Consider the following 24,916-nt stretch of genomic DNA (forward strand, 5'->3'; position numbering starts at 1 on the left):
CGATCCTATCTCCAAGATCATTTCCAGAGAATAGCATTTGGAGATCACCTTTCATCCCAATGGCAGTTGCGCTGTGGGGTGCTGCAGGGTGCCATCTCGTCCCAATGCTGTTTAACAGCTGTATCAGCCTTTCTCATCCTTTGGATCCCCAGATATAACTCCCATCAGCTCCAGCCAGCATGGCAAATTATGGGAACTGTAGTCCAGCAACATCTGGGGACCCAAAAGTTGGGAAAGCCATATGAAGCTGTTGGGAGCGGTCATTAGGAGAGTTGGGGCTGATGATACCCAGCTCTATTTCTCAGTAACATCTGAATTGGGAGAGGCCATGCAAGCCCTGGACAGCTGCCTGGACTCGGTGATGGGCTGGATGAGGGCCAACAAACCAAGTCTGAATCTTAGCAAGACAGAGACACTGTGGGTAAGTGGTTCCCAAGTTTGGATAATTGGCCAGTTGCCTGCTTTGGATGGGTTCATACTCCCTCTGAAAGAGCAGGTCTGTAGTCTGGGGTGCTCCTGGATCCATCTTTGTCGCTAGAGGCCCAGGTGACCTCAGTGGCTAGGAGTGCCTTTTACCAGCTTTGGCTGGTAAGACAGCTGAATCCGTTTCTGGACCGGAATAGCCTGACCACTGTTGTCTGTGCACTGGTAACCTCCAGGCTGGATTACTGTAATGCTGTCTATGCGGGGCTGCCCTTGAGGTTGGTCTGAAAGCTGCAGCTTGTGCAAAATGCAATGGCATGACAGCTTACTGGGGCAGGATATTACCAATATGTTACCCGGCTGCTGAAAGAATTGTGCTGGCTGCCCATTAGCTATCAGGCTAAGTTCAAGGTTCTAGTTTTGGTGTACAAAGCCCTATACAGCTCGGGACCAGGTTACCTGAAAGATCGACTTACCCTTTATATACCTAGTCAATCACTGCGCTCTGCAGCTGAAGGCCTCCTGCAGATACCGTCTTATCAGGTCAGTACCCTTTGGAATATCCTCCCCTTAAATATTAGACAGGCATCACCTCTCTTCACTTTTCAGAGCCTACTGAAGACCTTTCCCTTCCAACAAGCCTTTTAAGTAGAGACCTTAATCCCAGTCTGCATCTGTAATTGAATTATTTTTAAGATTATTTTAAAGATTTTTTTAAAAAAAATGTTTTAAAAGATTTTTTTTTAAAAGAAGTTTTGTTTTTAAATATGTTTTTAATATTTTATTGCCTGTTTGCCATCCTGGGCGCCTTTTGGGAGGAAGGACAGGATGTAAATTTAAATAAATAAATAAATGGGCTGCAAGAATAATTTGCTCTCATAAAGAGTGGGTTTCTGAAGTGGCCCTGCTGAGGAGATCTGCCCCCTACTCTCAAGGTTCCTGGTGAACATCTGAGGTAGAAGAGATGATTGGCTGTTGGTCCACCAGCAAGACACTTGCTCCTACAGTAGGCTGCTCCTCTTCCTTCATTTCTCACTGTCTTATTTCCAGTTTCCAAAAAACTATGTGCAGCTTTTCATTTTCATCTGTTGATTAGTTGCAAATTGGCCAAAGCCTTTTGATTTTCCCCTACTCAAATTATAGGCTAGATTCTAAGGAACCCACAGCAGAAGTCGAAAGTGCATTTGATGCATCCCTTGTGCACTGCATGTTCTTTTCCTTTGTCCAGACACAACACTGTCTTCATCCAAGTGACAGCTCCCCCACTCCCCCACCGCATTTAATTTGGATTTTCTTGATCTGCAGATAATCCAGTAAGGGAAACAATTTCAACATAAAATCATAGGTTACCCAATTGTGGACATATTGAAGCACCTTGTGTGGGTTTTTTTTTAAAAAAAAAATGTGTGCAGTCATGTTTTGCTGTGTGCCATCTATCACATCTCCTTCTTCCATTGTTGAGGTGCTCCTTGGTGGCTGCTGGTGGGGCCAGATGACATCACTGTTTTGTACAAGTCTAGTATGTTGGAATACCTGAATCTCAGTAATAAAAATTACAAATTGGCCATGCACAGCTAAACAAATGCCTGCCTGCCTGACCATAATGGCCCTCTGGTTTCCACAACTCAGGATGGGGAATTGCTAATTGAGGGGAATCGACAACACCACACACAGTGTAGCTACATCCCATCAAGCACTGTCTACATTATTTATTATTATTTATGTTATTTATTAGATTTATATCCCAGTAGGAGCCGAGGGTGGCAAATAAAAGCACTAAAAACACTTGAAAACATCATAAAAACAGACATTAAAATATATTAAAAACAAAACATTAAAAACATATTAAAACAATTCAAGGTGCTGGTTTTAACCTATAAAGCCTTACACGGCTTGGGACCACAATACCTGATGGAAAGCTTCTCCCGCCACGAACCCACCCATACACTATGCTCAACATCCAAGGCCCTCCCCCAGGTGCCTACTCGGAGGGAAGCTGGGACACTGGCAACAAGGGAGAGGGCCTTCTCACTGGTGGCCCCCAAATTATGGAATGATCTCCCCGATGTTTGCCTGGCACCAACATTGTTATCTTTTCGGCGACAGATCGATACGTTCCTTTTCTCCCAGGCATTCTAACAACATGTGCTGACCCCAGGTGTTTTAACTTGTTCATCTGTGCTTTATGGTTTTAAACTTTGTATGTTTTTAAAATTCTATATTTGTTTTAATGTTGAATGTTTTTAATTTTTGTAAACCGCCCAGAGAGCTTTGGCTATGGGGCGGTATATATAAATGTAATAAATGAATAAAACAAAACATCTTTACAAACATTTTAATAAAAGCTATAAAAACATATCAAAGAGCAATTCTAACACAGATGCAGACTACACTGAAACAGAATTCAACTGAAAGTGCTCATGTGTGGGCGAACATGCACATAATGCATAGAGAAAAATTAGAACCGTGCAACCTGTGTGCACATTAACACTTTGATGTGTGCACAGCCCAAGTAAGTCAGCCATCTGTCCGGCTCCTAAGTTTTCTTTACCAATGTCACCTGGTTGCTCTGCAGCTGGGCCTCTTGATCGGCCTTAACCCCTCTCTGCTTCATTTGGTCTGGGAGTGTTGCTGTTTCTGCCGCCATTTGTTCACTCCACAAGCTAGAGACAGCCCTACATGAGGGTCTCTGCCCCAGTGGCAAAGCCCCCTGGGAAAGTTACTCAATAAACTACAAAAACAGATATGCAGTTAGAAAGCAAGAGAGGATGTGGGGGCAGCGTATTGCACTGTCTTTCATCTGTACGACTATCTGCCACATGGATATGTCCCCCTCGGTGCAATGAGCTCCTGGCCGTCAGGGAAGAGGGGCTTATCCACACAGGAGCATTACTTTGTACTAAAGATGCTGTTTTTACCTCTGTGTTCTATTTGCACCGCCACAGTAAGGGCTCAATGCCAGCTACGAACACAGTGTTTTCTAAACTATGGATCCCAAGATGCTTTTAAGCTCTCTCCTTTCATGCAAGGAACGCTGCACATGCTCTGAAACTCAAATCTTGTAGTCTAAAACATCATAAGAACATAAGAACATAAGAAGAGCCTGCTGGATCAGGCCAGTGGCCCATCTAGTCCAGCATCCTGTTCTCACAGTGGCCAACCAGGTGCCTGGGGGAAGCCTGCAAGCAGGACCCGAGTGCAAGAACACTCTCCCCTCCTGAGGCTTCCGGCAACTGGTTTTCAGAAGCATGCTGCCTCTGACTAGGGTGGCACAGCACAGCCATCACAGCTAGTAGCCATTGATAGCCCTGTCCTCCATGAATTTGTCTAATCTTCTTTTAAAGCCATCCAAGCTGGTGGCCATTACTGCATCTTGTGGGAGCAAATTCCATAGTTTAACTATGTGCTGAGTAAAGAAGTACTTCCTTTTGTCTGTCCTGAATCTTCCAACATTCAGCTTCTTTGAATGTCCCCGAGTTCTAGTATTATGAGAGAGGGAGAAGAACTTTTCTCTATCCACTTTCTCAATGCCATGCATAATTTTATACACTTCTATCATGTCTCCTCTGACCCGCCTTTTCTCTAAACTAAAAAGCCCAAAATGCTGCAACCTTTCCTCGTAAGGGAGTCGCTCCATCCCCTTGATCATTCTGGTTGCCCTCTTCTGAACCTTTTCCAACTCTATAATATCCTTTTTGAGATGAGGTGACTAGAATTGTACACAGTATTCCAAATGCGGCCGCACCATAGATTTATACAACGGCATTATGATATCGGCTGTTTTATTTTCAATACCTTTCCTAATTATCGCTAGCATGGAATTTGCCTTTTTCACAGCTGCCGCACACTGGGTCGACATTTTCATCGTGCTGTCCACTACAACCCCGAGGTCTCTCTCCTGGTCGGTCACTGCCAGTTCAGACCCCATGAGCGTATATGTGAAATTCAGATTTTTTGCTCCAATATGCATAATTTTACACTTGTTTATATTGAATTGCATTTGCCATTTTTCCGCCCATTCACTCAGTTTGGAGAGGTCTTTTTGGAGCACTTTGCAATCCCTTTTTGTTTTAACAACCCTGAACAATTTAGTGTCGTCAGCAAACTTGGCCACTTCACTGTTCACTCCTAATTCTAGGTCATTAATGAACAAGTTGAAAAGTACAGGTCCCAATACCGATCCTTGAGGGACTCCACTTTCTACAGCCCTCTATTGGGAGAACTGTCCGTTTATTCCTACTCTCTGCTTTCTGCTTCTTAACCAATTCCTTATCCACAAGAGGACCTCTCCTCTTATTCCATGACTGCTAAGCTTCCTCAGAAGTCTTTGGTGAGGTACCTTGTCAAACGCTTTTTGAAAGTCTAAGTACACTATGTCCACTGGATCACCTCTATCTATATGCTTGTTGACACTCTCAAAGAATTCTAATAGGTTACTGAGACAGGACTTTCCCCTGCAGAAGCCATGCTGGCTCTGCTTCAGCAAGGCTTGTTCTTCTATGTGCTTAGTTAATCTAGCTTTAATAATACTTTCTACCAGTTTCCCAGGGACAGAAGTTAAGCTAACTGGCCTGTAATTTCCGGGATCCCCTCTGGATCCCTTTTTGAAGATTGGCGTTACATTTGCCACTTTCCAGTCCTCAGGCACGGAGGAGGACCTGAGGGACAAGTTACATATTTTAGTTAGCAGATCAGCAATTTCACATTTGAGTTCTTTGAGAACTCTCGGGTGGATGCCATCCGGGCCCGGTGATTTGTCAGTTTTTATATTGTCCATTAAGCCCAGAACTTCCTCTCTCGTTACCGCTATTTGTCTCAGTTCCTCAGAATCCCTTCCTGCAAATGTTAGTTCAGGTTCAGGGATCTGCCCTGTATCTTCCACTGTGAAGACAGATGCAAAGAATTCATTTAGCTTCTCTACAATCTCCTTATCATTCTTTAGTACACCTTTCACTCCCTTATCATCCAAGGGTACAATTGCCTCCCTAGATGGTCTCCTGCTTTGAATGTATTTATAGAATTTTTTGTTGTTGGTTTTTATGTTCTTAGCAATGTGCTCCTCAAATTCTTTTTTAGCATCCCTTATTGTCTTCTTGCATTTCTTTTGCCAGAGTTTGTGTTCTTTTTTATTTTCTTCATTCGGACAAGACTTCCATTTTCTGAAGGAAGACTTTTTGCCTCTAAGAGCTTCCTTGACTTTGCTCGTTAACCATGCTGGCATCTTCTTGGCCCTGGCGGTACCTTTTCTGATCTGCGGTATGCACTCCAGTTGAGCTTCTAATAGAGTGTTTTTAAACAACTTCCAAGCATTTTCGAGTGATGTGACCCTCTGGACTTTGTTTTTCAGCTTTCTTTTTACCAATCCCCTCATTTTTGTGAAGTTTCCTCTTTTGAAGTCAAATGTGACCGTGTTGGATTTTCTTGGCAATTGGCCATTTACATGTATGTTTAATTTAATAGCATTGTGGTCACTGCTCCCAATCGGTTCAACAACACTTACATCTCGCACCAGGTCCCGGTCCCCACTGAGGATTAAGTCCAGGGTTGCCGTCCCTCTGGTCGGTTCCATGACCAACTGGTCTAGGGAATAGTCATTTAGAATATCCAGAAACTTTGCTTCTTTGTCATGATTGGAACACATATGCAGCCAGTCTATGTCCGGGTAGTTGAAGTCACCCATTACTACCACATTTCCTAGTTTGGATGCTTCCTCAATTTCATATCTCATCTCCAGGTCTCCCTGAGCATTTTGATCAGGGGGACAATAGATCGTTCCCAGTATTAAGTCCCTCCAGGGGCATGGTATCACCACCCACAATGATTCTGTGGAGGAGTCTGCCTCTTTTGGGGTTTCGAGCTTGCTGGATTCAATGCCTTCTTTCACGTATAGAGCGACTCTGCCACCAATACATCCTGCCCTGTCCTTCCGATATAGTTTATATCCAGGGATAACCGTATTCCACTGGTTTTCTCCATTCCACCAGGTCTCCGTTATGCTCACTATATCAATGCTCTCCTCTAAGACCAAGCACTCCAGTTCTCCCATCTTGGTTCAGAGGCTCCTAGCATTAGCGTACAGGCACTTGTAAGCAGTGTCTCTCTTCAAGGGTCTTTGGCACTTGTGGTTTGGCCTGTGGTAATTTTGCTCTTCTGAATTTATATCCTGTGCCCCTGCTCTCACAATGCCTACTTCTAGGCCTACCCCTTTTAAAATTTCATCATTTCTTTGGTTTTTATCCCAGGGGGGAGGTTTATTCCGAACCGGACCTTTCTCAGCTCCTGTCGGGTTTCCCCCCTCAGTCAGTTTAAAAGCTGCTCTGCTACCTTTTTAATTTTAAGTGCCAGCAGTCTGGTTCCATTCTGGTTCAAGTGGAGCCTGTCCCTTTTGTACAGGCCCGGCTTGTCCCAAAATGTTCCCCAGTGCCTAACAAATCCAAACCCTTCCACCCGACACCATCGTCTCATCCACGCATTGAGACTGTGAAGCTGGGCCTGTCTGGCTGGTCCTGCGCGTGGAACCGATAGCATTTCAGAGAAAGCCACCTTGGAGGTCCTGGCTTTCAGCATCCTACCTAGCAACCTAAATTTTGCTTCCAGGACCTCATGGCTGCATTTCCCCATGTCGTTGGTGCCAACGTGCACCACGACCACTGACTCCTCCCCAGGAGGAGGATCAATCACACAGTTTCCTAATGACCACACCCTCTAATTTAACATTTCCACTCCCTCTAGTTACCTGGCAACTGAGCATGCTGCAGTGGGTTCCTTTTAAAAAAAACACGGAAGTGCGAATATCTGTTTTTCCGGGTAGGATACAGCTGAAATACAAATCTTTGTTTGAGCAGTATTATGCTTTTGTGCACAAATTAGAGGGAAAAGAAAAGAAAGGCACCGTTTGCAGCAGCATAAAAAGGCCAACAGAACGGGGTCAAACAGCTGGAGGTTGTTCTTCAGCCTATAGGAAATAAAATGAATCCACTGAGCAATCACTGGGGCTTGTTTCTGAGTAATGTGCAGTTATTGTGGCATGCCGTGGACCTGCATGAGAAACTGTGACAGCACAGCAACGGCCCTTTCTGAAATAAGTATTTAAGCATCCACTGTTCTCGGAAAGGGAGGACAGGAAGAGAACCAGAACAGCTGGAGGCTACACAACCTTTCTCCCAGCAGAAGAGCAACCGCGACCGCAGGGAACCCTTCTGAACCAAAGACCTTTTTCAGTTTAGTTAGGTGCTCTTTGTAAAACTGCAGTGCTTAAGTGTCCACAGCGTCTTTGCAAGGGAGGAAGATGGGGAGAAAACCAGAGCAACTTGGCTTTGCCCCTATGACCTCTCATTGCCCCCTGTGACCTCCTAGCAGTCCCACCAGGTCCAGTGGACACCAGCCGCCACTGAGGGGGCTGAGTCCTCCAGCCAGAGGGCCCCAAATAAAGTAGTGGTAGTTCCTCCTTGAGGAAGTAGCCATAGCCTTGTCCTCACTGGAGTTCTTGCTGCACATGGCAAGTCCCCAAGCCCCCCCTGAAGGAGTCTGACCCAGGGTCACAACACTTCCCACACACACACACACCCTGTGGACACCAGTGATAATCTCCTGTCTCCCCTTTTGGGGGTGTCCAATTTTGGAGGGAGGGGTATTTTTGACAATCCCTGGAGAGAAGGGCCCAGTGTGATGTGATTTACACCAGTCTGGGGGCTACATGAGGCCTACAATAAATAGTGGAGACTTTCTTTCCCCCCCTTTTTAACTCTTAAAAGCCACCTTTCTCAGAGGACCAGGGAAGGGCATCAGCTGTCAGATCTCCAGTGCCATCAAAATTGCTTTTAAAAGGAGAGTGACAGAGAGCGAGATCCTTGGCCACCATCGTAAACAGTTTCAGGCTGAGGGTGGGGGACTGTAGTCCTGAAATAGGTCTAAAAGAGCCACTCCCAATTTGCCATCTGTGCATGTGGTGGCAAATTGCCAGTTGTTCAAGACTGTCCCAATATTTCGTTAACACTGTTGATTAAGCTGGTTAACACAAATTAACAATTATAGCAATAAATAAACAAAGCCACAAACGAATGCAACCCCAAACCACTGGTGATGACACAAGATGTTAGTTCTCTTGTTTCCAGCTGAAGTGGAGCCTCTTCGGTCTTCTGCTCAGGCATTTTACTGAACACGCAAGGATTAAAACTGCTCCCTTTTCTGTGCTGCCTTGCAGGTGGGAGAAGTTCTTCCTGGGTCCGGAACTGGTCCATCTGGTATCACTTCCGAGATTATTTTCCTATTCAGGTAAGCGCTGATAGGGGACAAGTGTGTCCTCCCAAACACGGCAAGGCTCCACGTCAAGATTTAGCGCTCGGCTAAATATTGGCTGTATAAAATGAATAGAGAGTCCATACCGATCAGTCTACTGGCAGACCTTTAAAACAGAGTGGAACTTGCTTTGGTGCAAAATAAGCTAGTGGAGTATTTCAGATGTTTTAAGCCACCCTGAGATAAGACAAGAGTTGAAATTCAAATAAGCAACTGAGGAGCCAAATTCAGACATTCAAACACACGTGGCTGCCCTGAGCTCCTTCTGGGAGGAAGGGCAGGATATAAATTAGATAAATAACTAAGCTTAGGCCACTGGGGCACTGTCCTCCCAAAGTATCCCAGAACCCCGAGAGCCAGAAGAGCCCAGCCGCCCTCCCGCCTCTCACGCACACTTATTCATCCATTTTCACTCACTTGGACAGCTGATTCCGTCTCTCTCTTGTGCTGGCCAATCAGCAATCATCACTATTGGGGCCAGCCTCCCCCCCAGCTCCAGGCCCCCCTTTAAAAACACCACCCCATAGGCAAGCATGAGGTAGGGTGTCCGGAGCCAAAGCTGCCCCCTGCACTGCCGTGTTTGGGCCTTATTGTTCTGAATGGCATCATGTAGCACAGGATGGGGCAGTGCTGGTCAGCAGCACTGCTAGTCAATCCACAGAGAAGAGAGAGTGGGAAGGGACTGGTGCAGCTGGATTCCCTCCTCTCTTGCTTCCTTTTCAGCATCTTTTCAAGTCAGCAGCCAGTCACTCTTTCGGGGCTGCTCCTGCGACCTCTCTCTGCTGACCTGTCTCGTCTGCTCGTCCTTCTTCCTCCCCACCTTCTTCCTCTCCCCCCCCAAACCTCTTCACTCTCTCTGGCTCCAGTCCTTAAAAAGCACAGGTCCCAGGACTGATCTTTGGGGGGGACTTCCATTTTCTCCATGGGTGGAGGTAATGTTCCAGCCAGAGCACTCAGCACACTGGGGTCGACAATGCGGCCAAGAAGGTTTGACCCCAACATGAATTCAGTCGACTGAGCCCACAGCTTCCTCTCAAAGGTGCAGGGTTCCCTTAACCAACATGCCCGTGTCAAGTGTGGGAAAGCGAGAGTCCTCCTCACGCGTGTCTTATTACCTTCCAGCTAGTGAAGACACACAACCTCCTTCCCACCCACAACTACATTGTTGGGATCCATCCGCATGGGATCCTGTGTGTTGGAGCTTTCTGCAACTTCGTCACTTATTCCACTGGCTTCTGCGAAAAATTTCCTGGAATCAAACCCTTCTTGGCCACCCTGGCTGGCAACTTCCGAATGCCTGGATTCAGAGAATACCTGATGAGTGGTGGTGAGTCTGTCTCTGGGCCCTCCCTAAACTGATTTCCAGCCAGATAAATCTCCAACTTCCTTTGGGACAGAAGGCAGAGCTTTGGGGCATGCAAAGCATGCTTTTTAATGAGTGGACCCCACCGATGAGGAAACTGAGGTAGTGAGAATGCCAGAGTCATCCAGGGAATCTGTGGCAGGGCCAGGATTCGAATCATGTTCCCTGTACATCTAGGAGATTGGGCTGTTTGGGTAGCTGTGGGCAAGTTTCTCTTAGGCTCAGCTCCTAGTGACAACTAATTGTTAGGGAAACCAATAATTAACTAACTGCCTGGATTTTAATTAACTGAATAATTAAATGCATTTTAACGAAAGCATTTTATGGATTATATCTTTAATATTAAATAAATATTGAAGGGCATTGTTTATAAGTACCTTTCCGGTATATTATTGATATAAAGGTGTACATTTTGCAACACGCCAGTAATGGAGCCATTGCTTCAATCTCTTAGAACAAAAGAACGTAAGAAGAGCCTTCTGGATCAGGCCAGTGGCCCATCTAGTCTAGCATCCTGTTCTCTCAGGGGCCAACCAATTGTCTATGGGAAACCCACAAGCAAGACCTGAATGCAAGAGCACTCTCCCCTCCCGCGTTTTCCAGCAACCTGCATTCAGAAGAATCTGACTACGGTGGCAGAGCACAGCCATTACTGCCAGTAACCATCAATAGCCTTTTCCTCCTTGAATTTGTCTAATCCAAGCTGGTGGCCATCACTGCCTCTTGTGGGAGCGAATTCCATAGTTTAACTATGCACAGCATGAAGGAACTTTGTTTGTCTGTCCTGAATCTCCCAACATTCAGCTTCATTGAATGTCTACGAGTTCTAGTGTTATGAGGGAGAAAAAAAATTCTCTATCTACTTTCTCCGGTGCCATGCATAATTTTATACACTCGTTTCACGTCTGACTCGCCTTTTCTCTAAAAGAGCCCCAAATGCTGCAGCCTTTCCTCACAGGGGAGCCACTCCATCCCCTTGATCATTCTGGTTGCCCTTTTCAGAACCTTTTCAACTCTACAATATCCTTTTTGAGGTGGGACCAGAACTGTACACAGTATTCCAAATGCGTTCACCATAGATTTATTCAATGGCATTATGATGTCAGCAGTTTTTATTTTCAATATCTTTCCTAATTTGCCTTTTTCACAGCCACCACACACTGGGTCAATATCTTCATCAAGCTATCCACTCCAACCCCAAGGTCTCATTCCTGGTCAGTCACTGCTAGTTCAGACCCCGTGAGTCCATATGAGAAATTAAGATTTTTTTGCTTCAATATGCAAAACTTTACACTTAGTGGCACTGAATTGCATTTGTCATTTTACTGCCCATTCATTCAGTCTGATGAGGTCCTTTTGGAACTCTTTGCAATCCCTTTTTTATTTCAACAACCCTGAACAATTTAGTATCATCAGCCACCTTGGCCACCTCACTGCTCACCCCTAACTCTAGATCGTTAAAACAAGTTAAAAAGCACAGGAGGTCCCAATACTGATTCTTGGGGGACTCCCCTTTCTACATCCCTCCATTGGGAGGACCGTCCTTTTGCTCCTACTCTCTGCTTCCTGCTACTTAACCAATTCCTGATCCACACGAGGACCTCTCCCCTTATTCCATGACTGCTAAGCTCCCTCAGGAGTCTTTGCTGTGGTACCTTGTCGAAAGCTTTTGTAAAGTCCAAGTACACTATGTCCACTGGATCACCACTATTTATATGCTTGTTGACACTCTCAAAGGATTCTAATAGGCAGGGGTTTAGTTCTCTGGGACCTCGGGGGGTCTTAGACCTTTACTTTTTTGGGAGCAGGGTCTCAGCAGGGTCTGTATGTCTCCAGCATCCTGCAAGCCAATCAGCATGAAAGGGGAGTGTGTTAGCCACTGACAAGAGCCTCCTAACATTCTTCCTTGTCCTTTCCTGCTGATTGAAGTCATTCAGAGTGAAAGGAAGTGAGTCAATCACTGAGAAGACTCTTCTTAGTAGCTTACACTTTTCCCGTTCATGCTTATTGTCTGTTGTGGAAGAAGGAGTTAACAAGGATCTTGTTCTCAACTCAGCAGCAAAAAGGGGGGAGGGCCGTGTCTGTGACTAACATGAAGGGACCCTGCACTTCTGCATTTGCTACTACAGTACTGCTACTCGGTTAGTGAGACAGGACTTTCCCTTGCAGAAGCCATGCTGGCTCTGCTTTAGCAGGACTCGTTCTTCTGTATGCTTGGTTAATTTGTCTTTAATAATACTTGCTACCAGTTTTCCTGGGAGAGATGTTAAGCTAACCACGCTGTAATTTCCAGGATCTCACCTCGATCCTTTTTTAAAGATTGGCATTATATTGGCCACTTTCCAGTCCTCAGATATGGAAGCGGATCTGAGGGACAAGTCATATATTTTTGTTACAAGATCAGCAATCTCACATTTGAGTTCTTTGAGAACACTTGGGTGGATGCCATCTGGACCCGGCGATTTGTCAGTTTTCATCTGTTAAACCTAGAACTTCATCACTCATCACCACTATTTGCCTCAGTTCCTCAGACTCCCTTCCTGTAAGTTCAGGTGCAGGGATTTTCCCTATATCCTCTACTATGAAGACACACAAATGCAGAAAATTCATTTCAATCCTCTGCCATCTCCTTATCTTGTTTGAGCCCACCTTTGACTCCCTTGTCATCCAAGGATCCAGCCACCTCCCTAGATGGTCTCCTGCTTTGAATGTATTTGAAGATTTTTGTTGTTGTTGGTTTTTATGTTCTTAGCAATGTGCTCCTCAAATTCTTTTTTAGCATCCCATATTGTCTTCTTGCATTTGTTTTGCCAGAGTTTGTGCTGCTTTTTATTTTCCTAATTCGGACAAGATTTCTATTATTGAAGGAAGCCTTCTTGCCTCTCATAGCTTCTTTTGTTAACCACACTGGCATCCTCTTGGCTCTGATGGTGCCTTTCCTGATCTATGGAATACACTCCAGTTGAGCTTCTAATATTGTGTTTTTAAACAACTCCCAAGTATTTTGGAGTGATTTGACTCCCTGGACTCTTTTTTTCCAACTGTCTTTTTACCAATTCCCTCATTTTGGGGAAGTTTCCTCTTTTGAAGTGAAATGGACCTTGTTGGCTTTTCTTGGCAATTGGCCATTTACATTTAATAGCACTATGGTCACTGTTCCCGATCAGTTCAACAACACTTACATCTTGCATCAGATCCTGGGGGCCACTTAAGATTAACTCCAGGGTCGCCACCTCTCTGGTCAGTTCCATGACCAACTGTTCTAGAACACAGTCATTTAGGGTATCTAGAGTGTTTTGATCGTTTGAGTGTTTTGATGGGGGGGGCAGACAATAGAACGTCCCCAGTACTTGTTTTAGACAACTTAACAAGTAAATAAACAATAGCTACTGTGTTTGTTTTTTCCCAGTATTTTGAAGAATGTGGGAGATGATGATGATGATGATGATTAACCCGCCCTTCACCCTGAGGTCCCAGGGTGGGTTACAACAATTTACAATACATCCTAATTTTTTGTTCTGTAAAAAAACGGAATGTTCCCTATTGGAAAATAAGTCAAAGGCCCATCCAGCATTGTGGAAGTTCCTGCTTTAAAGAATGCCACTGACATTCACTTTGATATTTACCTGCCTGTGGCTCTTACTGGATGACAAAAAGCTAGAGCTCTTTCACCCTAACAAGGGCATCTTCTGCTACTTGTGCAATGCTGCCCTAAGTATGTTTACTCAGAAGCTGGTCCCACCAAGCTCAGTAGGATATGATCTCTAGGAATTATGCTCAGGATTGCAGCTTCAAATCCAAGCTGTGAGGATGTCCCAGCAGATTGGCACACATTGGTGGTGAGCCCTTGATTGTTGACAGCCTTCTTGATAAACCCAAAGGCAAATTTTAAATGACTATTCAATTAGTTTAACCTTGCTGTCATTTGCTTTAAAGGACTATATTATGTTTTTGGTTTGTGGTATTTTCCCCATGAGTCATCTCTTCATCTGAGGATGTTGTTGCTCTAATATGGCAGGCACCAGACCCTTTAGGGCTAAAGGGCTGGAGAAACGAAAGACAAAAGGCAAAAGTGGGGAGTGGGGAGGTGGGCGTGAGGCAGGGTAACTCTCTTGCCTGGAGAGAGGGGTTCTAACACTTTCATGATTCTCCACTTTGCAGGTTTGTGTCCCGTGACCCAAAAGGCAATAGAGCACCTAATATCCAGGAATGGCACTGGAAACGCTGTGGCAATAGTAGTTGGGGGTGCGGCTGAGGCCCTCTCCTGCCAGCCGGGAGTGACAACATTAATTCTAAACAAACGCAAGGGTTTTGTCCGGATGGCCCTCCGCCATGGGTGCGTACCATCTGCTGAACGTTGAGTTTCTCCATTACTTGTCTAGAGGTAAAGAGACCCATAGGATGGCCACAGGCAATCCCCTAAGAATGAAACAACATATGAAAGAGCGGCCCTGCAGCTGGATCAGAGCAAAGGTCCCATACTGGTCAACCAGTTGCCTCTGGGAAGGCCCAGCACCAGCATTCAGCAGAGTCCTTGCTTTGATTCTGGAGATGCCACAGAGCCATCACAGCTGTGCAGATTTGTCTCTTCATTCTGTAAAGCCATCCTTTGCATCTTTGAGAGCCAGTGTGGTGTAGTGGTTAAGGTGTTGGACTGCGACCTGGGAGACCAGGGTTCGAATCCCCACATAATCATGAAGCTCACTGGGTGACCTTGGGCCAGTCACTGCCTCTCAGCCTCATGAAAACCCTATTCATAGGGTCACCATAAGTGGGAATCGACTTGAAGGCAGTCCATTTACATTTTATTGCATCTTTTGGCAATGCCTGCCATAAATTAATTATGCATTGTGTGAAGAAACGTTTTTTCTTTTGTCTCCTGAATCTCCCACTTAGGAGAGTAATAGATCTTCCTCTAGTGCCCACGAAAAGTCTGAGCACTCCCATGCCCCCCCCCCAATCATGAGGTGCTGAGGGGGCTTACCCTTTTCTCCCTTGAAAAGTATGCCAAGCTGAAAGAGGGCATTGGCAGAGTGACGGCTGTTTCCCGCTTGGGAAAGGGCCAGAGTGGCAGCGCATCTGCTTTGCAGGCCAGAGGGGGCAAGCTCAATGCCTGGTAGCATCGCCCGGCAGGGCTGGGAAAAGCTCCTGCCTGAAATCCTGAAGAGACAGTTCTGAGCTGGATGGACCCACAGGCTGACTGAGGGATGTCAGGAGCTGCTCTGTCCTCTATTCCACGGCCTCTTTCAACTTGATGTGCTTCCCAAGGCTCAGATTAATGCAACTGGATGTGACTATTTCCCAGGTCCCTTGGAAAAGCGAAGAGTGTGTGTCCAGGCTTTCTATATTTTTATCCAGTAGTGTAGTGACAAGTTCAGAAGTGCAGGGTCCCTTCATGATAGTCACGCCACGCCTCCTCATAGCTACATCCCACCATTCACTTGCTTGCTCTTTGTCACCATCTCCACACTCCTCAGTCCTTCCCACATGCCCCTTCTTCTAGAAAAACAGATGTCCATAGGGGCCAATCAGCATGCAAGAGGAGTACGTTAGCTGCTTAGAAGAGTCTTCTCAGTGGCTGGTTCGCCTCCTTTCACTCTGATTGGCTCCAGTCAGCAGGAAAGGACAAGGAACCATGTAAGAAGATCCTTTTCAGTGGCTAACACACTCCGTTTTCATGCTGATTGTCTCATAGGACACTGGAGGCATTAGGACCAAAAAAGTAAGGGGTCTAAGACCCCTGAGACCCTGGACCTCTGCACCCCTGTTTCTATCTCTTGGGCGGGGGGGGAATGAACCTCGTTTGTGGAGAGAAGTGACCAGAGGAAGTGGCACCCGTCCAAATGTGTCCACTGGCCGACAAAGATTGGTGACCCAATATAACACATCACTTTTGCGACCTGGTATTGCGCACAAGCATTCTGTGGAGGAATAATAAAAGTTTTCTTTGGCGCAGAGCTACACCATCCTGTCACTGTTGTAGAGTTTGCCTCTGTATCTTTCACAGTCTCCCACTCATTCTGCATAGCCGCCAACTCAGCCTTGCTATGCGAATGGAGGTGGCAAGGCAGGCCCTCTTCTCTAGAGGGCTTCAAGCCCAGCCTCTTCGCACCCCTGAGCTGGAAGTGCACGGCATGTGCTTGGCCCGAAAGCGAGAATCCCTCAAAGCAAACAAGCTGGAGAGGTGCTGCGTCGGCCAACCACGAAGGCACATCTTCTGACCCACCAGGAGGACGTGGGGTTGGTTGGGGAGCTGCTGTAGCTTGGTGGGGTGGGGGGGTTCTCGGGGCTTGGTCTGATGTTCTCTGTCCAGTGTGACACATCTGACTCCCCTGTCCTCTCTCTCCCACAGGGCCCACCTGGTTCCTGCTTTCTCTTTTGGAGAGAATGATCTTTTCCAGCAGGTGCTCTTTGAGGAAGGTACTTGGATGAGGAAAGTTCAAGACAAATTCAAAAAATTTCTGGGCTTTGCTCCTTGCTTCTTTTATGGAAGGGGCTTCATTTCAGCCCATTCCCGTGGTTTCCTGCCTTTTCCCAGACCAGTCACCACCATCAGTGAGTATTTCCTGCCGCCTCGACCCCCCACTGCCCCCAGAGCTTGCCTTGTGTCACTTTGGTTTTGGGGAACTGGAAAGAGGGTTAAATCCGTCATTGTTTGTGTTAAAGTGGTCATGGGAGCCAGTGAGAGGCTTGCGAGGGTGATCCTGAGTTGGGACCATTCCTTACGGCATGTGGCAGCAATTGATAAAGTTTTATCCCTTTCTAAATTTCTCAAGGTCCACTCAGTCTCAGGGATTGCCTGTCCCACCCTCCAGTTCCAATATGATAATGGCTAATGAGAGTGGTTGAAATCATAGACCCCAGACCCATGAAGCAAAACACAGCCTGATGGCCAAAGAAGCCTCTGGTTTTGTGATGCCTGACAAGGATTGCAAAACCACGATGCATGTGTCCTATCCGAACATGATGCATGAGAGTCAGGGTGGCACAGTGGTTAGAGTGTCGGACCAAAATCTATGAGACCAGGGTTCAGTTTCCCACTCAGCCATGAAGTTCACTGGATGACCTGGGGCCAATCACCATCCCTCCCACGGTGATTGTGAGGCTAAAATGAGGACCAAAACAACTGTGCATGCCTCTTTGAGCTCCTTGGAGGAAAGGCAGGTTATAAAGGTATGTATAAAATACATATATATATATAAAAACAGATCATCCAACCTGCCAAACTATGGCTGGCAGGCTGCTTGGGTCATGTGCCTACTCTGATAGCAGAGCCCCTGAAGGCGTCGCATGCACAGCGGCAATGATCTGAGAGGCCGTATCTGTGCTAGAACATATGTTTTGCATTCAGAAGGCTCCATTTCGATCTCCAGTTAAGGTGATCAGGCAGTGAGAAAGACCCCTCCCTGCATGAGGCCCTGGAGAGCTGCTGCCAATCAGAGCAGGCAATACTGACAGGCAGTCACACAGTGGCAAATTCAGAAGTGCAGGGTCCCTTCATGATAGTCACAGCAATACCTCATCTCATCCTTTTAAAAATTATTATTTATTTTTGCTGCTGGGTTAAGAATGAGATCCTTGTTAACACTGTCTTCCACAACAACAGATGTCCCTAAGAGCCAATCAGAATGAAAGGGGAGAGTGTTAGCTACTGAGAAGAGTCTTCTCAGTGGCTGACTCACCTCCTTTCACTCTGATTGGCTCCAGTCAGCAGGAAAGGACAAGGAAGCAAGTTAGAAGACTTCTCAGTGGCCATCACACTCCTCTTGCATGCTGATTGGCTTGCAGGATGCTGGAGACATAAGGACCCTGCTCCCAAAAAAGCCCCTAAGAGACCCCTCAAGACCCCGGATGACTACACCCCTGCTGGCAGGTTCCAGTATTGTTAACAAGGCCAGCATAAGGATGTCCAGCGACTGCTTTTTGTGTTGCCTTTTGTGAGGAGACAGTATTCCACTCCCTTTTGGGAATGCATGTGCGGTGCTGCCACCTCCTGGAAGCTTGTGCAACTGCCTCTGTTGCTAGAAGCCTTTTTGCCCCCCCCCGCCACTTTCCCCACCCCTGCCCCCACCCCAAGGGCTGCTGAATGCATGCACGTATTTATCAAACTTTTTGCTTTCCTTGGATTTATAATCCATGCTCATCGACATGGTAGGTAATAACAAGAAAAACACCAGAAAACAGAGAAATAATAATAATTATCATCATCATCATCATCATCATTATTACATTTGTATACCGCCCCATAGCCAAAGCTCTCTGGGCAGTTTACAACAATTAAAAACATTAAAAACAAATATACAAATTTAAAAACACATTTTTAAAAAAACAATTTAAAAACACATGCTAAAATTCCCGGGAGAAGAGGAAAGTCCTGACCTGGCGCCGAAAAGATAACAGTGTTGGTGCCAGGCACACCTCGACTTACCAGTGAAAGGGCAAGATTTTGAAGGCAATGCGCAGCTGTTCAGATTGGCACAAGTAGCAAACCTTTTAAACACAATAGAATTCACACTGAGAAGTTACATTCTTTTAAACAAGTTCATATGGACTTATTATAACCTTTACTGGGACAATGAAAAAGCATTTTTTGCCAACTCACTGACCAGGAAAGTTTCATTATAATTCACTATCCTGAACTCCGTTCAATAATCTCAAATACAAATTCAACCTCTTGAAGAGGACTCATAAAAACATCAGAGGGAAATACCCCAGTAATCATCCGGATGCAGTGGCAACATGGCGTTGCATCCCCTCCCCTCCCTATTTTTTTCTCTGTTTTGACACTCGCAGCAATTAAAATTGGGTACACAGGAAGGGAAGGGGGCTGGAGGAGGAGGAGATCAGCTCAAAAGGCCAGTCTTCAAACAGGAGCCAGGCTGATCTTCCTTTAGAGAAGAGGATTTTGCTGCAACTGGCCTCCTTCCCCTCATTGCTTCTGCAGTCCAACTGAGTGCAGTGTGACTTCGCCCATGTTTGGTCAGAGATTTATGCCACCTGCATGCTAGCCACTGATCTTCCTGTTTTCATGCTCGTATGTTCAGTCACTAGAGTACCCAGGTGACCTATGTGCTCCACAGCAATGGTGAAGGCATTCAGGAGTGATTGGGTCAATGATTCTGCTTAACCTACCATTCCATAGTGTGACAATACCCTCAACAGGAGCACCATCCATGCCATCCAGACACCACCACCCCAAGCATTCAAGAACCCATGATTCCATAGGTCTCTTTTGGATGCCTCCTTGATTTATTTTCCATCTCAAGATCACCCCGGGCATTTTGGTGGCGGTGGGGGGGGCAATAGCATGTTCCCAGTACTAAACATTTAGGGGGGCTGATAGTGCCACCCACAGTGATTCTGCAGAGCAGCCTGCCCCTTTGGGGCAGATTTCTTGTTGGACTCTAGGTCTTTTCTGATGTACAAAGCAACACCACCTCCAGTACACACCCTTCCCTGCCTTTCCTATAGAAGTTGTATCCCGAGATACAACTGTGTCCCACTGGTTCCCTCCATTCCACCAGATTTCTGTCATGCCCACTGTATCTCCTTTAAAACCAAGGATGCCAGCTTGGCCAATCTATCATTAGTATATAAAAACCTTGTATATGGCATCTTTCTCCAAAGGTCATGAGCTCCATGCTGTCAATCATTTATGTAAGTTAGACTTGCCACTTCATCCAGAAATAGGCACTCTGGGTGACAGGGGAGCTTTCTGCGTGTGCATAGCTTTGCCTGACCAACTTCTTCTTTCTCTTTCCCCCGTTAGTTGGAGAGCCGGTGACTGTGCCCAAGATTGAGCAGCCGACGTGTGAGATGGTGGATCTGTATCACTCCATGTACATCCAGTCTCTTTGCAAACTCTTCAACGACCACAAAGTCAAGTATGGATTGTCAGAGACAGCTGAACTGCGGATCCTGTGACTGAGACCAGTGATGGGGTGGGGGAGAGAAAGCTGCCGATCCCTTAACCCCCTGGGGGCTGCCTGCTTTGGGGTTCTGGGGTGGGAGTCCAGCAAGTGCTCCCCCACCTGCTCTTGTACCTGACTGGTCCGTCGGGTGCAAGAGGGAGCGGGGGCAGAGCTATTGCAAGGCAGAACACATGGTGTGCTTGCAGAAGGTTCAGTCCCCAGATATCACTATAATCTACTAGCAGTTGATGAGGAAAAGCTACTGCCAGTCAGAGTAGACACTATTGAGCTAGATGGAGCGGCCTAGACACGAGGGACCTCCCCCTTGCCTCCTGTTCTAGCAAAGAGAGGAAAGGCTAATGCAAGTCCAGGCCCTGGTAAACTTCCCAAGCTCCTTCTACTTGAGCCGAGGCCTTGACTCCAACAGCAGATTTGGGTTATGCTGCAATGAGGGGCAGAATCATCACAACCACCGTGCGCCAGTCTCTGGACTTCCCCATTGACCTTACGCATGGGGATTGACCTCATGGCTGGGGGTGGCAACAAAGGGGGCAGGGAGCAGGGCTGATACAGTTTTGAGGCACGGTAAGGAAAGCAGAGGGAAAGATCTGCCCCGGTGGGCTAACCCTCAAGTTAGCTGTCCGGCTCCAGCAAGATGTCAAATCTGGACAGATCTTCATTTTGTGGACATTGTGCTGGAGAACCTCCTCGTGAAGTGCAGATTGCGAGGGAAGGGAGGGTGACATGTGGATTTCCCACTCCAATCACTTTGGTGGTATGTGCCAATCCTGTTGGTGGAGCGTGAATCGGAGGGTGCTTGATCCAGGACTCGCTCTGGAAATAAGGCCGTGCTGATGAAGGGAGCTTGACTCTTCCTAGCACCAAATATATATATATATATTTCTCTGCCTGAGGGCTGAGAAAACATGACTTCCCAACTCCTGCCATCAGGATTGCCCATAACAATTGCCCGTGCTTGCTTATCATTTATTACACAGAAAGACTGTCCAGGTCAGGAATGCCTCTGCTGCGTGGCTTCAGTGGTCGTCCTGGTTACCACTCACCTGGCAGTGACTGAAGGCAAGTCCTTTCAGCGGGTGTTGTTACCCTGCAGATGCTCCAGGCTGCTTCATGGGGTGGTATGTGTGTGTGTGTGGCTAGACTCCAGCCATGATTCATGAGCGTATCTAACCTCTTGCATTCCCGAGTAATCTGGGTATTGTTAGTAAGGTTGGCTGATGCTTCCTGGGACCACAGCGGGCTCAGATGCTTCTGCTGCCAGAGGCTGGATAGAATAATTGTGATGTTTCATAAAGGGCAAGGGTTAACCAGCTGGTCGTGCTCTGGACATGGACTTTGGCACACATATGAAGCTCAAGCACCCTCTGCTGGCCCTCACCAACTCCACAATATAAAACAAGGGCCACTTTCCACATTCAGCAAGAACACACAGTGCTGTTTTTCCTGGACTGTACCATTTAAGACCCTGGAGGGGTGATTACAGATGTGAATGCTCCTATTTTGGGGGGAGGGGAAAACAGAATCCCCTCACATGGGGCAAGGTGGGCCAGGCGCTTCACCTTGGGGAATTTTATGGATCACCCTCCCCAATTCCTGCCTGCAGTCTCAGATGCTGCCCAGCAAAAAGTGCATTGTTTGTTTCTGTGGAACTTGTTTGTGTTTTGTGTTGTGGAGTTGGCACAGAAGCCTATGCCTTCTCCCAGCATGCCGTGCCTGATGTCTGAGGCAGCTACTTAGGATGCCCATATAAGGGTGCCAGTGCTGGGGTTCGCTTTAGTGAGCTTGGTTGGGATAGGATATTTCAGTCAGGGACAGCACCAGGCATCACTGGGCCCTTGGGCACTAGCTTACCCCAGATGTACAGTACTGTAGCCCACCACCCAATCCTGATACAAGCAGCGTGGGGGCTAATAAGCCCCCCATGCGCCCCCTACCTCTTACAGCAGTGTGCATGATGTGCATGTGTAGCATGCATGCCTGCCATAAATCAAGATGGCAGCGGGTAATGAACCCCTTAAGAAAGCCCCCAATGTCATCTTGGGTGATGGCAGGCAGGCATATGCACACATCATGTATGACCTGCACACAGATGGGAGAGATAGATGGGGCACGTGTGTGGGATTGTTGAAGCCCACACTGCCTATATAGGGTGTGTGTGCCTGTAAGCCCTCACTCCAAGATCTGTGGCAATATTGGGTTGCAGTACCTGACACTACTGAAGATCATGGAATGGGAGGGGTATCCTCCCACCCTAAGCAGGGGTCCTTCTGGGGCCTCTCTGGGCTACAGGGGTCCTCGGCCAGGGCCCAACCTGGCCACCCTCTGGTGCCAGGCCTGATTTAGCAGTCATAGTGGTTTTGGTCTGATTTTGCTCAGATATTTCTGTATTGGTACTTAGTGCTTCCCATCCTGATATCATAGCATGGAATGGTCTAGGGTTGCCAGGTCTCTGGTTTTTGCCCAGAGACTCCAGATTTTTAGGGTCGAAGTCTCCACATGTCACCCCAATCTCCAGACTCTCAGCTTTCATTTAAAAAAAAGATTAAGTTTCTTGGTGGTCTGGTTCAAGAGATATACACCAAAACGTCAGCCGCACCTGCAACTTCTGTTAAATGAACTCGTAGCTGGCTGCTCTAACCCCACCTTTTCAGGTTTGCAAGCCAATACGTGAAGTCAGGGTTGTGATTGACCAAAGAATTTGTTAACCTCCAGGCAATAACTAGAACCCATTGTAAGACTAGAAAACGGTTGTCTTTTCCTGCTTGTCTGAAAATATCATAACTGAGTAAGCTTTCAGCGATAGTAAAAGTCCCTTTCTCTCTGCGTGGAGATGTAGAACAAAAAATCACAGCAGGAACTTGGTAGGCAATTGTTTAATGTAAACAATTTCAGTTATGATTGTAATAAATGTGTACATGCAGGGTTTTTTAATTACTTGCAAAAATAGCATATTATACATTTTATCTTTCAAATAATTTTTGAATAGAAATTTAAAAGAAGTGTACATGCAGCTTATGATGCCACACAATGTGTATACTTTTCTAATTATGAAGAGTCAAACAAGTTTAAATTTTGCCAGGCTGTTGAAGAGGACAGTTTATTTATCTAACATAGCCTGTTTTGAAAACCTTCCCAGTATGAAGCTGTAATCCTATAGATGCTTTTCTGGGAGTAAACCTGCAATGCTGATCCCACATACAGGAAGTAAACCTCATTTAATTCAATAGGACTTACTTTTGAGTAGACATGGTTAGGATTGTGCTGTAAATCAATGGGACTTTTGAGTGAACATAGCAAAGGATTGTGTTTGTGTTGTAAATCTTTCTCTCCCCCTTCAATCCTATTTTAAAGCAATTAGGCAGGGCTTACCTAGGTGTCACTGCTTTTATTTGGTAGGAAACTTATGCCGATTGTATTTTATTTTTTTTAAAAAATGTTCTGCAATGACCAACTGGTTTTGACAATAAACCATTATATGGAGTGTATGTATTTTTACATCTCCAGTGTGTGTATATGGAGTCTTTCTAACAACCATGTGAGGTAGGATTGCCAATTGGAAACCAAGGCAGCTCACAAGAAATAATTCCATTTAAAATCCAATAACCATAAAACAAGTATAAAACAGTTGCAAAACAGCTTAAGATGAAAATCAGAAGAAGGCTAGGACTGGGGAGGGCAGCTGTGAGAGAACTAGAAAAGGTCCTCAAATGCAAAGAAGTATCACTGAACACTAAAGTCAGGATCATTCAGACCATGGTATTCCTGATCTCTATGTATGGATGTGAAAGTTGGAAAGTGAAAAAAGCGGGTAAGAGAAAAATCAACTCATTTGAAATGTGGTGTTGGAGGAGAGCTTTGCGGATACCATGGACTGTGAAAAAGACAAATAATTGGGTGTTAGAACAAATTAAACCAGAATTGTCACTAGAAGCTAAAATGATGAAACTGAGGTTATCATACTTTGGACACACTATGAGAAGACATTATTCATTAGAAAGTTTTTAACAGAAATCCCCATGCAGCATAACCTGATCCTGCGGCTGCAGTTTGCCTGCAATGTCATGTAAACCCTGCGAATTAAACAGGGATGCTAGTGGCACCTATCCCACATTAAATCGCCATGTGAACCAGTGCCCAGGGGGAAATGTCTTGAGGAAATCCCTGTTATGGAGCTTTTTCAGATCAGATCAGAAAGTTCAGGCAGCTGAGAAGGCTGCAGAGAAATATTAAATAGAAATAAAAACACATAACCACCCTCAGCCATCTTGCCTTACCTTATAGAGTACAGTAGGGCTCCACTTTACGGAGCTTCACTTTACAGCGATTCACTAATACAGCGCTCTCAGTTAGACACAATTAAACTAAAGCCCCACTCATATGGCGCTTGTTCTACTTTTACGGCGGTTTTCAGGCATCGCGCGCCATTCTATTCAATGCGTTCTGCTTTACAGCGGTTTTTGCTTTACAGCAGGTATCCGGAACATAACCCACCATATGAGTGGGGCCCTACTGTAATTGAAATTCTAAAGATATTCTAAAGTGTCCTGAAAAATAAGAAGAACGAAAGCCTCATTTGTAGGAGAAAAAAACCTTTGAAAAACTAAGGACAGATTTTGGCACTAGTGTGCACCTGATTTAATTTTTTTAAGAGCGTAAGAGTTTTTAAGAACATCTGGGGACCCAAAGGTTAGGAAAGGCTGCTCTATGCCCTGCATAATTTTGTACAAAAGACAAATAATTGGGTGTTAGAACAAATTAAACCAGAACTATCACTAGAAGCCAAAATGATAAAACTGTGGTTACCATACTTTGGACGCATCATGAGAAGAAGACATGATTCACTAGAAAAGACAATAATGCTGGGAAAAACAGAAGGAAGTAGAAAAAGAGGAAGGCCAAA

At 45.9% G+C, this 24,916-nt stretch overlaps 1 protein-coding gene across 1 annotated transcript in view; it reads left to right on the top strand.

Annotated features, from left to right (window-relative positions):
* The window catches only part of LOC133371350 (diacylglycerol O-acyltransferase 2-like), a 61,758-nt gene extending 38,253 nt beyond the window's left edge, over positions 1-23,505 (top strand). The window contains exons 4-8 of the mRNA XM_061598685.1: positions 8,627-8,697; positions 9,844-10,048; positions 14,246-14,420; positions 16,437-16,639; positions 19,854-23,505. Of these exons, the coding sequence (XP_061454669.1) occupies positions 8,627-8,697; positions 9,844-10,048; positions 14,246-14,420; positions 16,437-16,639; positions 19,854-20,008 (809 nt within the window). The 3' untranslated portion in view covers positions 20,009-23,505. The remainder of the gene's footprint in view (positions 1-8,626; positions 8,698-9,843; positions 10,049-14,245; positions 14,421-16,436; positions 16,640-19,853) is intronic.
* The last annotated feature ends 1,411 nt before the right edge of the window (positions 23,506-24,916 follow it).

The sequence above is a fragment of the Rhineura floridana genome, chromosome 16 (assembly GCF_030035675.1).
Source record: "Rhineura floridana isolate rRhiFlo1 chromosome 16, rRhiFlo1.hap2, whole genome shotgun sequence".
Taxonomy (NCBI): Eukaryota; Metazoa; Chordata; class Lepidosauria; order Squamata; family Rhineuridae; genus Rhineura; species Rhineura floridana.